Here is a 16,682-nt window from a genome sequence, read left to right on the forward strand (position 1 = left end):
ATAAATCAAACTGTTTATTATTGTGAAGTCACCCAAAGTGTGCAAATCAAAGTGGATATTATTACAGAAAGTTGCATGTCAGGAATGCACTGCAGAAGACACTTGAGACTGCTTAAATGAAATAACCCTGTGCCAAAAACACACCACGTGACATACTCTAGACTTGTGTCAGTTATTAAGTAGCTGCTTTGAGTGCTTTGTGAGTCAGAGTGTAGCAAACTGTGACTGCGCATGTTGCCTCCAACCTATTATTATCATTATCATCCATCATCACATTATTGTACATTATATAAAATCGATTTCAATTTTAGAATCGGATCCAAGACAGTTGAGAAATATGACCACTGATTGTATAATGTGTCATACGATACACAGGAATGATTGCTAGCTGGATATAACATTTGTCACACTTTTCTTATTATAAAAATGTTGAAGGTACAGTTTCCTATGGTTAAAAACTAAAGGTCGGCTTGGTATCTAGTGTAGATCTCCATCGCTATAATAGAAAGAAAAAAAGGCGTACAGGGCTCCATAGTAATTATCCTGAGCCACTGGGATCCGTACCACGGCCAGTACCTATATTTAAGCAAAATATTGTCCAACATGAAAAATATACTGTATTTGTCTTTCATATGTTGGAAATGAATGACATGTACCATATCTCGAGAAAGCACTGTGTTCTAGGTAATGCCCATTTAGAAAAAAAAAAGAAAAGAAAATACAAGAATCTAACAAATGAGCACAACTAGCATTTGAGACAAAGATCAAAGCAGTAAAAACCAACTTCACACACAAGTATAATCAATGTACCATACATAGTTTGGTTAAGATATATTTAGAATGATAAAATGATTTTTTTTAAAAATTAAAAATGTTATAGGAATAAGTGCATGGATGCACAGGTCAAATCTCAACACACACGCACCACTTATTTCAGACACACACACACACACACACACACACACACACACACACACACACACACACACACACACACACACACACACACACACACACACACACATATATTTACACATTCACGCGTCGTAGTTGCACTTGCAGCAAATGCACACTCTACTGCTCAGTCTGGCTGAAGTCGTAGCAGAAGTTGAAGTTGCTCGGCGGTTTGGGGACGACCGGTGCACTGTCGGGGATGGTAACGTTCTCAAGGTCCAGGAGGCGGAGCTTAATCTCCATAGAGAGCAGGATCTCCAGCTCGCTGCGCATAGATTCACTGCTCATCTCCCGGCCCAGGAGAACACTCAGTCCATCTGTCCACAGGCAGAACTGTCCGAGAGGGGAAGCCAGTGAGTACACCGTTTATATTTTTACTCTACATTATAATGCACACAGAAAAGAAGAAACTTTGATGAAGAGGAGAATGTTCAGAGACTCACATCTGTTCTGGAGGGGGCAATGAAGTTCAGGCTGTCCTCTTCGACGTCATATGTGATGCTAAATGCCAGGTCCAGCACCTCCTGCAGTGAGGGACATGTCGAGGAACACACATACAAACACAATGAGATGTGAGCATAATGAGCATGAGCATTTGACTTGGATCCCAAGACAAATTTCCCTGCAGGACAATAAAGTATATCTTATATAAAGACTGCTGACCTTGTTCTGTTTGCCCTTGTTCTCCTTCATGTGGGGACAGTCTTTTCCCGTCAGCAAGCCTTTGATATCTGCTATTGGAACTGAATGGGGGAAAAATGAGTGATAAAAAAAAAGGTCAGGTTAAATACATTAAAATAAATAAATCATAATGATTTGTATCATCTAAATACAGACAGGCAAGCTTCAACTCACTCTTCTTTTGCAGTGTTTCAATTGTGGGATTGTCAGTGTCTTCCTCCGCATCACCGTAGTGGAGCATTTTGTGATTGGGCGACAAGCGGCAGTACCACAATTTATCTGAGAAAAAAACGACAATCAGAGCTATTAGAGGAACAAGACCCAGTCGACTATTTTAAGGGTGTGTGTGTGTGTGTGTGTGTGTGTGTGTGTGTGTGTGTGTGTGTGTGTGTGTGTGTGTGTGTGTGTGTGTGTGTGTGTGTGCGTGCATGCTCTTTCTCACCCTGTCTGCGTCGGCTGCTAATCTTCCTGAACATTGTTCCTTGACACAGCCTGTTGAGTCTCTGCTGGCGGATCAACTCAAGCAGCTCTGGCTTCAGGCGCTCTTTGAGCTCACTGGAAAGAAGATCACACACACGCTCAACAAAATGCTTCGTCACATCCCATTAGCATCCTCTCAAATGACAAGAATTGGAATCCGTTAATTGTCATTTTACTCTCGGACCATGGAGACAAAATAGCTGCAAGAAATCCACATAAGACAAACCCTGCATCAAAAGACCATTTAAACCAACCATCTGACATTTTGTGCCATGCAGCTGAAACAACGTAGGCAAAAAAAAGGTGCACATGTAAATTGTTTCAAAGACTGGCATCTCATTTTTAGACATACTGCTACTCACACTACGGGTGGGGCAAGAGTCTCTTCTTGGTGCAGCCGTTCAGTTTGCCGCAGTTTGAGGATCTCGCCGTAGTTGAGGGCGTTGACTTTGTTCTTGAAGAGCTCCAGGGAGGTTGGCTTACTGGACAACGTCCTGGTGATCTGCTCCCTCACCACCTGCATCACCTGGGGATGGAGACATGGAGACAGAGAGAGGTCAGACACTGTCAGACACTGTGCAGTCACATGTCGGCTGGATAACGGTGTACTGCCTCCTTTGATAGCTGGGAGGGATGAGTGATACGTGCAGGCGTTGGGAAGCAATTTGAAGTTTAGTTTTCTGGATTTGTATTCATATGTGAATACAAACAAGTCCCCTTGTTTCAGGGATTCCATTGGGTTGTAGTGGCCTTCAAAAAGAGAGCTTCTGTATGGCGTTTAGTAGTAAGATAGACATTCCTTGTACACATCAGCAGAAGTCAGCAGCAGAAAAGAGCAATGCAGAAATTCAGACGATGAGGGTGTGGAGGGCCATCATTTTTCTTCCTCTATTCTATTTTGAATTTTATTTTCTTGCCTTTTTTCCACACAGACTACTTTGCAGAATTTGTGACAAAATACTCAAACTCAATGTTTCACTTACTATCTTTTTCAGAGCTTTCAAACACAAGTCACAATCTTCATCACCATTCATTGATGAAGACTGTAAGATGTGGCTGAAGAAGTCTAAATTGATTTTATCACAGACACTATTTGCATGAAGAATTTGCAGAAGTTCTGATGAACTTCTGCTTTGCGTCAAGCAATAAAAACACACACATGTACAGCAAGGACAAAGCTGTGACCAAGAAATACAGGAAATGCCTAATTTGCCTAATTTGAGTAATTTATATAACACTTTGGATGACAATATAAAAGCCCCCAACTATTGCCTTTTACCTTTAAAACCTACATAAAGAAGTTAGTACTAGGCCAGAACATGGTCCACGACCTGATAGAGTGCAGCCTGCTGGGTGTTGACTCTGGAAGAGTTCTTGACTTCCTCTCCTCCACTCTTTTATTCAGTATTCCTTCTAAGCCACACCCCTATCCTCCAATCTATTCATATATTTTCCCGCCTATTTCTATTATCAGTTGAAAATGAAGGACTCTCTGCTCACATGACCCTATATCTAGCTCTCTGACCCTCACAGGGGGGCAGCCATTGATCAGTCTTTATTAACCCAATTATCTGCAACACCCACCCAACACCCTCATAACAACCATGCTCAATTACTAAATCAATGATGGAAAAACTGGGTGGTTATTTCACTGAACAGTAACGGGGTTCATCCTTATATAGTTGTTTTGAACATTTTAACACATTTAATCTAAGAAACACGTTCATATATTCCCGCAGATTAAACTGCTGTAGCACTGACTCAGCATTTGCAATACCCTTGTGATTGTGTGTGGATGTTTATTCTGCATGACTTGTTAAACTGAAGCTCACACAGAGGGACAGGGGTTGACCCGAGGTGCCCTGAAACAAAAGCTCAGGGCAGTTGGTCAAACAGTGCATATATCTATATCTACCTTCATTATACATGCCTCAGTTGTAAATAGTGGAAAATCTATATAGAAATCTATAGTACGACAGAAAGTAAGCCGACTCCAGCACTATTCGTCCTGATCTCACTTTATCTGACACACTCTGCTGACCTAGATCATTCCTCTTCACACCCAATTTAACGGATTGTGATCAATTAGTAAAGTGTAAATTGACCCATTCAGTGCAGCTCTGTCCAGACTTCTCTCCACACGGTATGTCCTACTGCACAAACAATTTGGCACAGCAAAGCATTAGGTTACAAGCAATTCACAAACATTAAATGGGACCCAACTGTTTACGACCACAGAGAATGGCCAAGTCTATCCGTCTGGCAGCAGTGCAAGTACAGATGGTGGAATCCACTTCCACCCATCCAAATCCATTTTATATTGTGTGAACATTCAGGGACACAAAACAAGCGACTAGAGTTTCCCCCTGTGACTCCCTGCTCAAGCCCCCTGAGCCAAAATAATCTCACTGTACTGCAACTTTCACATGACACAAACCTCAAGACAGCTGCTTCACACTGCTGTGTCATCTGAACTCTCATGCAATAAATCACTTCTGTTCTTAAGTCTCACCTGTTTAAGAGTTTAGGTTTAGGGTGTGGACGGAAAATTGGACTAGAAACATTTGATATTGACTTCCCAATTAAATCATCTTGCTTGACGCATTTCAACCAGCAAACAATACTAAAAACAACCTTACCTCCATCTTTCTTCCTTCAGTGCGGACTATCTTTCAATCCCAACTTTGAATTGCACCCGTCTTCAACAACCAGAGATAAGTGACGGGCGGTGCAAGTGAGGGAGAGAGACAGAGATCATCTACATGACAGGAGAGGTGCAGGCCTGTGGGTGTTTTGTAAACAGACACCCTGATACTTTCACACACATACACAAACGCCCCTCCTACCCACATTCCCCGCCCAGCCACTATGTCATTTAGCTACACTGGCCAATAGGAGCGATGATGGCCGCTGTCTCTGCTCCCTGAAACCCTGCAGCATATGCATGTATGCCAAATGTGTGTCTGTGTGTCTGTGTGTGTGTGTGTGTGTGTGTGTGGAGGATGACCGTTATCACAGGGGGTGTATAGAGCAATGCAAATACATTATTGTGATTGAATTGAAGGATTGCGTGTTTGTTTGTGCACAGTCTTACTCACACAAACAGCAATACTTCCAATGAACTCACCAGGTAACGAAACCTACAATTGTGATATTACATATACCACCACCTCTCTTATTCTTTGGTTTCTAATCTACTCCCCTCCCTCCAGTCCAACCCTCTCATTCTCCCCCTCTTATATTGTTTCCAGAAGTTTTACGCTCCCTCTGTTGTTGTGTAATTACTGCTCATGCCCTGAGCTCTTTGTTTTTCTCGTTTCCTTCTCCCTCTGTTTCTGTCGCCCACCACGCTTCTCTTTGTCCACCTAATGCCCCTTTGTCCTTGCCCCAAAGCATCCTGGGTAGAGGGCTGTGGTCAAAAACAAAAGGCCGGTCGGCTGGGTTGGCGCTCAGCACATTGGCCCGCTCCTGAAAGGTCACAGGGTCACAGGGTTTTATGATATCAGGAGAGTACTGTTGAATCCTTCTGTTCAAGTGATGTTGAAATGCGATTCAGGACAAAAGCTCTAGCACTCGCCTTTACAGGACGGCTGGATTCTCAATATTTCTCCCAGACAAGACCCCGATACTGAAGGCTTGGCTCAACATATCGCCATCGTACAAGTACTACATTGTGGCCGTACGGTTACCGCATGCTCCTGAATGCAGGGTCAACTCTTTTGTGTGGGCAGGCTTCGGGGATGGTTAGCATAAGAATGCCCCTCTACAAAGTCACAAAAGTACAAAATGACACAAATCCACCATAAAAACAAACTCTAAACGGCTCTCATAAAAGCTGAACTCTCTGTGTCTGGAGGAGCTTGCCTTTAGTCAAATTTGAATTAGTTTGAAAACTTAGATCTTTTCATCTTTGTTTCTCAAACCTTACAATGATATGGAATCCTTCAAGAAATAGTGTGATTTTTTTTTACTGAGAGTTACGAGAGAAGATCAGTACCCCTCTCATGGTTCTTTGTTAAAATATGAAGCTTGAACCAGCAGCCAGTTAGCTTAGCTCAGCACAAATACTGGAAACAGGGAGACAGCTAGCCTGGCTCTGTGCAAAAGTCAGAGACGTAGCACTGCTGAGCTAAGCTAACCAGCTGCTGGCTCAAGCCGTATATTTACCGTACAGACATAAGAGCAGCATGGATTATTTTCATCAAACTCTGAATGCATTTCCTGAAAGGTTGTACCATTGTATTGAAGTGAAAAGAAAGCTGGTTGCATTTGAAGCTAGAACTGCACGGCACAATTTTTCTTGCTCGACCCTATGAAGACAAGCATGCCGTGTTACTGTACCTTGTCAAAGTCTTCCTGTGTGGCCCTCATCTCCTTCCAGGTCTTGTTGAGCAGCTGAATGCAGACACAGAAAAGCTCCTCCATCAACCGATCCTGACTGAAGAAGATGGGATGGTAGTCAGATCCCGTCTCTGATGCTGTTAACAGAGGAAGGAACAGATAAGACGGAGCACAAAAGCAAAACAATACAAGGCTACCAGCTGACAAGTCGGTTTTACAACAAGTAATGGCAGATTGGAGGGCAACTTACGGGGCTCGCCGATACGAAGGATTTCACATAGGATGAGTGTGAGCTGGATGCTGCTCCTGGCAAATGGACACTCGTGTTTGTCTTCCCTGCTGCTGTTCTCCAGGACAAACTGGGAGACAGAAGTAATTAAACATTAACATTACAAATTAAGTTTTAGTTGGTCATAATGTGAAGCCTGTGTCATAGAACTCACACCACATCTGTTCTATGTTTATGCATTAGACAACTGAAACATGTATGAGCTACATGGGATCAGGTAGTCAACATGTATCTTTCATTGAGGGATTTATTTTTCATTTCAAATACAGGAAGCTCAAGTTAATGACGTACTGCTCAAGGACGTCAACATGATGCTCGCTATGACAAGGTCAGAAATTGTTTTGAGAAATGCTTTTCTGTACCACATCGTTCTAAATTGCTTGTTAAGTTAGGAGATAAATAATGCTTACCCTGCTGTAGGCATCAGGATAGCGTGCAGCAAAATAAAACATGGTGTCCAAAGCTAGAAGACCAGGAGGCGTTCGCACCAAGTCCTGACCAGGGTTACTATTGTTCTAAAATGATTAAAATAAAATCGATGTTAATCACAGTGGCATGAAGATGAAGAGTACGTTAACTATTTGATAATGATGAAAGTGAATAGAAACATTACAGATTAACTTCTGACAGCGGTCACTCACAGAGAAGCCTAACTTCTTGAACTCTTTGGCACAGAGCGAGCGCCGTCTCTCGTTGCTCAGACTGTTCTCACTCTCGGTCTCAAATGCCGCCTGCCGCAAATTGTGAATGGTTTCTCTCTGCTCCTGCAGGGGGAGAGGCAGATAAAACATGGATGTTTACCTTCTGGAGATGAACGTTGAGTGGACATCTCTGTGTAGTCAGTGTCATGCATCTGGTGTATCTGATAATTAAAACTAAGAATGTTATACATTTGTCTATAATTTAAGAAGATGAAAGATTTAGAGATTTATCCGAAAAATGTACAAACTGGAACAAGGAACTGCTGATTACATTTCAGTTCAGATAAAGATCTGTGATAAGTGGGGAATTATTGCATTTTAGCCATTAACAATTTAAGGTAGACCAGCTGATAAATCCTAAATAAATACAAAAATGTGTGAAGCGAGTCAGAAAAACAAACAGCAGCAGCTGATGTTTTCAGTCTGACTCCTCCTGTTGTAGCTCACCTGGCTGTAAGAGTCCATAGGAGTCCTCATGCGGGCCTCCAGGTGGTTTAAGGTCACGGACTGTAGGACATAGAGGTAGTGGGCCATCTCGTCCTGGACTGAACCAGAACTATGGATGATGTTCTGCAACAAATACAGACATTTCTTCAACAGGCCAGAGATGTTGCTATACTTACATTCCTCTGCACAACAAGGTCTTTATTTCATCACGCTATCAGTGAGATACAGAAAACTATGTGAAATGTGAATGTAAATAAAAGAGATTATTTACTTTATAAATGTACTGCCGAAGATTCCTCTTATTCAGGAACGCAAAAATATCCTGGAAAACAGAAGTCAAGGAACAAAGGAACACAGTGAGCATGACTAAAATGTGATACTGTGGTGCAATGGCATGTTTCTAACAAGAGGTGGCAATATAGTGTCAGTTACTGATCAGTGTGTGGGACTTTGACCTCTGTGACAAACCATCACTTGCTGGTACACGCATCTCTAGCCCAGCCTTGTTTTGTTCACGGCTTATTTGCTGATAAGAAGGGTGGATTTGTTGACTTTCCGTTAAAGTGAGGAAGTGCGAGTCTGTGTGTCAGTAACAAAGAGAGGCTAAGTGAAAGGGAGACAGAGGGCTGAATGAGGGAACTGTTACCGTACAATGAGAGAGGACCAGGAACTGAACAGTGAAAGTCAACAGCCTTGACTTTGTGTCGAAAAGCTGAGACGACCAGACAGAATGAGACAGATGGGTCCATTCCAGCTGTCTGTAAAAAGTGACGTCTGCAGGATTCTGACTCGCGTGTATATTAATGGCCTTAACATGCATGCCACTTTCAGCCTCGGATACAGAAGCTTCCCATCACTACATACATGTGACATTGTAAAGAGTTATGATGATTGAAAAGGAAAAAATAGCAGCTAAGTTACCGATTAACAGCTGCAGGCACAACTGTCTGGAAGTCACAGACATTCAGGAAGTAAACTGACTAAATACCTACATGTCTGCATGCTTGGAAGTTTGAATAGATATGAGAAGAGGAAGTTGATAAAAGTGCGATAGAAAGTAAGAAGCAGACTGCAGCCGCACCTGTCTGTCCGAGTCCCCGGCTGTTTGTAGTAGTGCCATTAGTAGCGCCATAGCTTTGGTCTGTATCTGCTGGTTCGTCCTGAACGTGGTCAGAGAGGAGAAAAGCAAAAATGACACAAACACATCATTTAGACATTCCACTGCTGCATGAAAAGGTGCGTTTAGGAAGGAAAACAGGTTGAGATTAAAGGATCAATACATTCAGGCTAACTGTGAAACTCTGGTGTGAGAAACGGCAGAGACAATGATATTGTCTGCACCAGTATTTTTACATATTTAAAAACTTCCTGTTACAGAGACCAGGCTGCCACCTATAATCACTGCCTTACCTGTCGCCCAACGGATTTTAAAGTTAGTTTTGTCTTTGCTGAACAGTAGAAACTGTATGGTTTTTTTTTTTACGAGATTTTTTCCACTATCTGCCACTGAAAGTGGTTTTCTCTGGAGGAACAGCACCAGAGATTGCTTTTTGGCCGATGCGTTACACCTCTTGGTCTCCATACAGTTGACCTTGCATGCAACCAAAGCTTGCTCAAACATGATTAGTCAATACTACTTGGACAACAAAGAGTCAGACTACAAATGGAATCCTGAACACCTACAATACCAAAATATTGTCCCGTTGCCTTCAGATTCCATGTCTAAGAACCAATGTCATAGGTTTGATCAAAACAAAAGCTGGAACACAGAACACATTTGACACAGCACAAGAGGAAATATTCGTATAACCAGCCGGTGTGGCTGCATTCACTCAATGTTTCAATTCATTTATGATCGGCTTCTAACAATCCCTATTTAGCTATTACTTACACTTGGAGGTGAGCAATGAGCCGCTCCATCGTGACTTCCTGTTTGACCTGCAGGAAGAGGCCGTGGCTGCTTATCACCATGCTCTCTAAGATGTCCAAGGACACCTGCTGTATTGATGCATCGGTCAGCTTGGCGTTGACAAAGCTAGCAATCTGAAAGGAACGGGAAAAGAGAAGGGAAGGAGAGAAGGAAGTCAGAAGGTAGGAATAGTAAGAAAGAGTGCAGCTACAATCAATGAAAAATAAACCAGTGACAAAACAACAGACAGAGAGCACAAGATACAGCACCTTCTTGATGAAGACCGATGACAGGTTCTCCCATGAAACTATCCCATGATCCATCAGTTCCATGAAGCCTGTCAGTGTGTGGGTCATTATCACATTACTCCTGAATGACGCAGACACACACATACAAATAAATAATATATTATATCATATTATGCACTCAGACACATACACTGTCAAAGAGCTTTCAGACAGACTGCTTGTGTGGAATCCTTGTATTTATCGCAATCTAAAACATTTCCATCATGTGACGGAGCACTCAGGATGCAGCTCACTGTGCTGCTTTTAAAATGCGCCAGTGGAGTTTGTCAGTGTTTTACATGATCATAGAAACTCCTCAAACAGGTAAACCAATAGGTCTATACATGTTTAGTTCAGCAAGATATGCTGCAACATGTGCAAGAGCCACTTCACTCCTCTGCATCACTGATATATATTTGAGGAACAACAGTCTACCCCCAGCCATGGACACACAAACACACACACACAATACTAACTCATTAGCGTCCTCTACTATTTTGACCAATAGGAGATGTCCGTCTCGACTGATGAACTCCTGAGCGAAGGTCACGTCTGTGGAAACGTTCGCCAGTTCCTTCAGCGAATCGCAGCGCACACCCGAGTCCGAGCTCTGGATACCCTTGTACAGGTCTTCTGCACAGCGGCCCTGTGTTCACCAGCAACAACCAAACACAAGTTCATACACACACACACACACACACACACACACACACACACACTCAAGTATTTTGTTCGTATCGTATTGTTGCACTTCTTTGAGACTCAGCTACTTGAAATAGTCAAAGAAGAAGACTTATTCCAGCCCATTCTGTAAATGTTCTCCATGCAGTAAAACTAAATGACAGTGAGAGACAGGGCTGGAGGAATGTGAGAAGAGGGAGGTGAGAGAGTAGCGTGGCTGAGAGCCTGGTTGATGCAGACTCACCGGTGCCTTGGTCAGACGCAGAATGCAGCCGTTCTTAATGTCCAGACGATTCTACAAAACATAAACAAACAGACACACATGCATGCATGCAGAGGAAACAGTATTTAAAAGCTGTTGAAAGAAAACACCGGCATGTAAAGTGACACAAAGACCACAAGGTAGCGAAAGTCAAACGCGCATGGATACAAATAGGTCAGCCACACACAGACATATAAACAGTACAAAGACCTATACGCACAGTACCCCAGACAAAAAACCCACACTTGGATAAATATAGTCAGCTAAAAACTGCAGAAAAGGCACAAGTAATTAGTACTGACACTCTACTTAACTGCTAGTAAAACAGGAGAGAGAAATGTTTAGCTTGTATATAACACATTTGTTTGTTTTCTAAAAGGAGTCCCAGACCATTAGTAGAGGGACCGATGATGCATTTATCCTACTCAATTTCAAGAGTTTATCTAACACGGACAATACAGATTGCTACATAGGAAAAGGACATACAAGCTGTAATGTGTTTAAGAAGTCTATCTGAAGACACACACCCCTGTCCCTGGTTGAAAGGGTTTACATATAGGCTGTAACATGAAAGGAAACATTGGAAGCGTCTTTTTCTCTGTACCCATCTGATGGCATTGTGATAGCTTCTGCAGCCCAAAAGGGGGGCGGGCCTTCCGTGGCAACCTTTTTAAACAGTCACTTGACACCAAGATGCCCGGTGTACTTCCAGCTGCTTTTCTCTGTCTCTCTCCCAGTCCTTTGCTTTTTCAGCCAGTCCCACACTCATTTTTAATGGCGTTGATGACGTTGTGCGACGTGGGATTTGTTTTAAATCAAGTAAATTGATATATTTCTGAACTCAAGAGAAATGCTCGCAAAAGTGGACAGAGGTGCTCACAAAATTGTGATTCCCAGATTCATTGTCGTGCAATGAACTTAAACAGAGATTTACAGCCAATTCGTCTTCAACATGGAAACATCTGAAGGGCTGTCTCAGATCTGTTGCTCAATACTTTGCGGTGTGCTCAAACACGTACCAGGCCGATTCCCTGGTGTTTGTATTGATATGTACATACAGATGATGTGACTCACCGATTCAGTGATGTACGTCTGCACTCCATCAGCGTACTGCAGAGCGTAGTTGTCAGGACCTGGGAGATTCCAGCTACACACACACATTGATATTAACTATCACGCTAATGCATACAATGATATCAAACATTACAACAAAGAGAGCGTATTGGCAGCAAACCAAATCTACTTACCCATCACACACTTCCTTTATTACAGCAGACAGAGGCTTTTTCTGGAGAAAAACACAACAAAACAGCATGTAGTCAGACACATAACAACGCAAATACATTCACGCGGCATAAAAAGACAAACTCACACCTGCTGCATACACGTGGTTCGCAACAACAAAGTATTACTATCAAAGTATTTTTTTCTGTCAAGGAGCTGAATGCACGCTTCAGTAATGCCATGCCGTTATGGGATCACGGTACCACAACTATTTTCATTGGCTGCAGACCTTGATTGCTGAGAAGAGGAAATCCAAGAGCTCCCCAACACTTTCCGAACTATGTCACCCTCAGTGCCCAGATCTCTCTTTGAACGTAAATAAAAGCCAGACTACTTCCATGTCTGGCTCTCAGCTATCCTGCTCTTAGTGGTCAGTCCCGCGGTGAACAAATCAAAATGTCTTCTGGTTCTGCGGTAGACCCAGGGGCTGCTCTGTATTTAGTGGCAGCCAAGAAGGTCAACCAACCAAATGAGTTTATTGAAGACGGCTTGACCAATGAGAAAATGTTGGGGGATTCTCTCGGGCTGATGGGATTGGTTGTGAACAGACGCGTCCAAATGAACATTCTTGATTGCTTATTGGTTGTGCTTCTGTTAGGATCACGACAACAAGAATAACAAGAACTACTGTTTCAGGTATCTGGGCTTGAAAAAGTGTGTCAACCTGGGATCCGAGTTCTTTCCAGTTTCAGTAATATTGCATTTTCCAACGGTTCTGCAATACTGTAAAGACGAATAAATCCGTTCTCACTCTGTTCAAACCTCCTCAAGTGATGTACAGGATGTGATGGTGAGAGGCACACCCCTGCTGTCTGGGATACAGTTGAAACAAACTGCAACTTCCCCATAGTTTCTGAGAAACACATGGAAAACTTCCCCACAATCTCATTTAGTAAAACCTGAAAAACTGTGTGATGGGCTGTGTGATGAATCACACACATCATAACCTCCCTTGTTAGTGATAGCAGATCGCTTCCAAATAAATCAAATCATGACTTACCGGTAAGTGTGAGCTTAACAAGGCTACTTATGCTTAACAGGCTAAACCAGGTGTTGAGCTAGCTTGTTTGAGAGGAAGGTGGCCTGTGATTAGCAGAAAATTGAGGACCTTGTGACTACACCACTGTCACGAAAAGTGACATCATAGAATATATAAATGGACTTTGAGTGAAAACAAGCATTTTGGAAATAAAACATTTCAAATGTGAGATAAAAAAAGGAAATCCTGTCAAACTCTTTATGACATGTATTTATGTATGACAACTTGTTTATCTATTGAACATGTTGGGGCTCCATAGTTTGGTAAGTAAAAAGCAGAAGAGACAGTTACTGAAAAGAAAACGATAGTCTAACTACCAGGCAGTGACATCACACCCAATTATGATTATATTCATCAGTCTTGGCAGTGAGGAAGGTCATTTTTAATATCTCGTGCTGCAGCACTAACCACACTGGTAAGGAAGTGGAGATAATGACCCTCCGTAGTCACTGACATCACAGTCACCCAAAAGGGTTTTAGCACCAAGATCAACTTCTTCATACACATTTTTTTACTGTTGGTGATCAAATAAAAGGCTCAGATAAAAGGTCATTAAACTATATTCTACAAAGCATTGTTTCAATTTGGTCAAGTTTTTTTCTTGAAAACAATGATACCTGACATCAGATTTTTTTTCTTTCGAGTGCATATGTGCAGTTTGGTTATGTTAGAATTTCAACATAAATTAGTGTATACACATTAGTGTATACGCTACACAAACATGTACCGGTACACGAGTTGAGGTTTATTACATTCTTAACGCCCTAACTCTTGATGATAATGACATGTCCTTCTTCATAAGGCAATTCTTAATCTGAATAATGCATGAAGCAACAGTCTACGCTCTGTGACATTTGGCCATCTCTCTCAAATGTCCATCTTGAAATTGAAATTGAAAAAAAAAAAATGCTTTTAGGTATGCTGCCCCTGTTGGCTTGGGATTTGTCGCAGATTGATTTGGGTGAAGGGGAGCTGGTCTATTGAGTTTCCAAAAATTAGATTGAAGGAGTTGAGGACAGTACATTAGTTTGTAGATGTTTTGAATGAGCTGACTGCTACATTGTGATCCAGGATATAACAGCATGAGTTTTATTTTGATTTACTCATGCTGTGAAATTGCATTTAATTGTCTGTAACTTGTATATGTTGTTTGCCTGAAACTGTGTTTAATGTGCAATCAATCTGTGATCTCAATGAGGCTTTTCCTGGAACGTGTACGGCCAAGACTGTCAAAGGCTGCTGAACTTCCAGCGCTATTCAAGTTTAGTAAGTGAGTGGCATGACAGTGTGTCAGGCGTTGTTGTGAAGTGATACACAGGTGACCTTCAACACACTGGATAACTTTACCATACAGCTGCGGAGTTTGAACGGGAGCATATTTGGCATTGTGTGTGTGCGTGTGTGTTTTACCTGGTCCAGTTGTATGAGCTGGGGGTAGGCCCCAGGCATCTGGATGGCTATCTTCACTATGTCCTTTTGTTGAGGCATGTTGGCACCTCTTAACTCCACCACTCTTTAGCTGTTGATAATAGAAGAGATGAACTGTCAAAATTATGCCTCATCAAGTTTCGTAATGACCATTAATTTTGGAAACCTGAAAAAAAAGCGGAAATATTTCACAATGAGCACCAGTAAAGACAAATAAAACCAGAACAAAAAGTAAATACACAGCCTTTCTGTTTCAAGAAAGATAACTTTGTGAAAACTTAATTTAACTACAACCAAATTGAGATTTGTATCTGGCTGTCCCAAGATAAAATTTCACACAGAAATGTTGTGGCGGGGCTCAAATTTGAGCTCTAAACGGGTGATAAACAGAATATTGATCACTTCATAAATGTATAAAAATGTGGGCCTAGTCTTGACTACAGTTCATGGATTCCAAGTGACTGTTCTCGTGGGCTATTGCTGTTGTGTCAAACAGATTATTATTATTAACGAGTTCAGGTGAAAGCTAACCGACCCGAGAGCAGTCGTCTCATGAATAACTCATGGCGGTCAATGCAACTATCATTTTCACTTTGAGGCTATACGGCACTGTGTTCCTCTTTCACTGTGTATTTATGGTGCATGAGTACAGCTGAGAGGGCTAAATACTGTCTGAACACGCACTACGGATTGCTCACTTTTTCTTCCACACACACACACACACACACACACACACACACACACACACACACACACACACACACACACACACACACACACACACACACACACACACACACACACACTTCCTCCCCTGCCTTCAGACAGCATTCCCAGAGGATACAGAAGAAGCAGTTGTGCTTCCAACCCTTCCCCCTTCCTTGTCCTTCTTCGTCTCTCCCTGGCTCTCAGACGTTTAAACAATACAGTTGGATCTAAATTCTTCTGTACATTCATGAGCTCTCGGTGAAAGAAAATAGGTCGAGCTTGAGCCTGCTTATGTTCGGTGCGATTAATAAACGTCACCCTCTTCTCAATCTCTTGGACAGTTCACATACCATCGCTCCAGTCAAAAAAAGAAAAGAAGCTCTCGCAGTTTATGGCAGGTTTCAAAGCAATACTTCTGTCAAAACAGCCACACGTCTTTACTGTCTTCTCAGCTCACTCGCCCCGAGGCAGCATCTTTCCTGATAAATAAGGCCTTCGAAGCGAGAAGGAAAATGTGAAGGACCATCACAGCAGCATCGACTGAGGCTGCTGTGAGTCCTGGTCGGTTTTGGATCAGTTAGAGATGGACTTAACCCTGGGGTGCTGAAACCATTACACTGGTGCTGGTGGTCAACTTCCCTCCAACAAGAATTTGCAACCTTAATCTTTTAGGAGATTTGGGTGTGAACATAGAATTCTAGGTCAGCTTATGAGTCAGCAAATTCAAGGGCAAACAAACCGGGTAATGGCATGTGATGTCTTTGCAACAACAAAGACCGCCTATGGATTTTAAGCTGAGTATCCGTCTGAACTAAATGATGAATGGGAAACTGAACCCATGTGTCTATTAGCTGAAACCCAAATTATTGCTATCGCTGCACTACAAAGACTGAAAGGAGACATACCTTTGTTTTGTTAAAACAATTCCTGACAGGAGGGCACAGTGAAATGTACAAGGTCAAAAGTGGGGCAGCTGCATCTTACGATGTTGTATTGGGCGATCCAGTGGGAATGACAGGGTTTGGCTGATTTGTATGACTAATAATTATCAAAACCAATTGTAATTAAAAAAAAAACACACCTGCTGAACATCCTTTTCATCAACATCATCAAACGATTGCAACATTAGTAAATACCACTGTGCTCCAAGTACAGCCTCTAGGCGTGGTTTCCCTGAACTATACAGTTGTT

General features: G+C 42.2%; 1 protein-coding gene across 1 annotated transcript; it reads right to left on the reverse strand.

Moving 5' to 3' along the window:
* Positions 1-14,843, reverse strand: elmo3 (engulfment and cell motility 3; the record flags this gene model as incomplete). The annotated part of the gene is made up of 20 exons (XM_079224115.1): positions 1-1,287; positions 1,398-1,478; positions 1,618-1,697; positions 1,810-1,914; positions 2,078-2,190; positions 2,478-2,641; positions 6,457-6,593; positions 6,707-6,815; positions 7,156-7,260; positions 7,387-7,509; positions 7,894-8,016; positions 8,165-8,215; positions 8,975-9,053; positions 9,785-9,936; positions 10,072-10,171; positions 10,566-10,735; positions 11,015-11,065; positions 12,107-12,179; positions 12,280-12,320; positions 14,766-14,843. 20 exons carry the CDS (start codon positions 14,841-14,843, stop codon positions 1,075-1,077), a joined length of 2,148 nt encoding a protein of 715 aa, XP_079080241.1. The 3' UTR covers positions 1-1,074.
* Between the last annotated feature and the right edge of the window lie 1,839 nt (positions 14,844-16,682).

This window comes from Taurulus bubalis (genome assembly GCF_910589615.1).
Source record: "Taurulus bubalis genome assembly, chromosome: 9".
Taxonomy (NCBI): Eukaryota; Metazoa; Chordata; class Actinopteri; order Perciformes; family Cottidae; genus Taurulus; species Taurulus bubalis.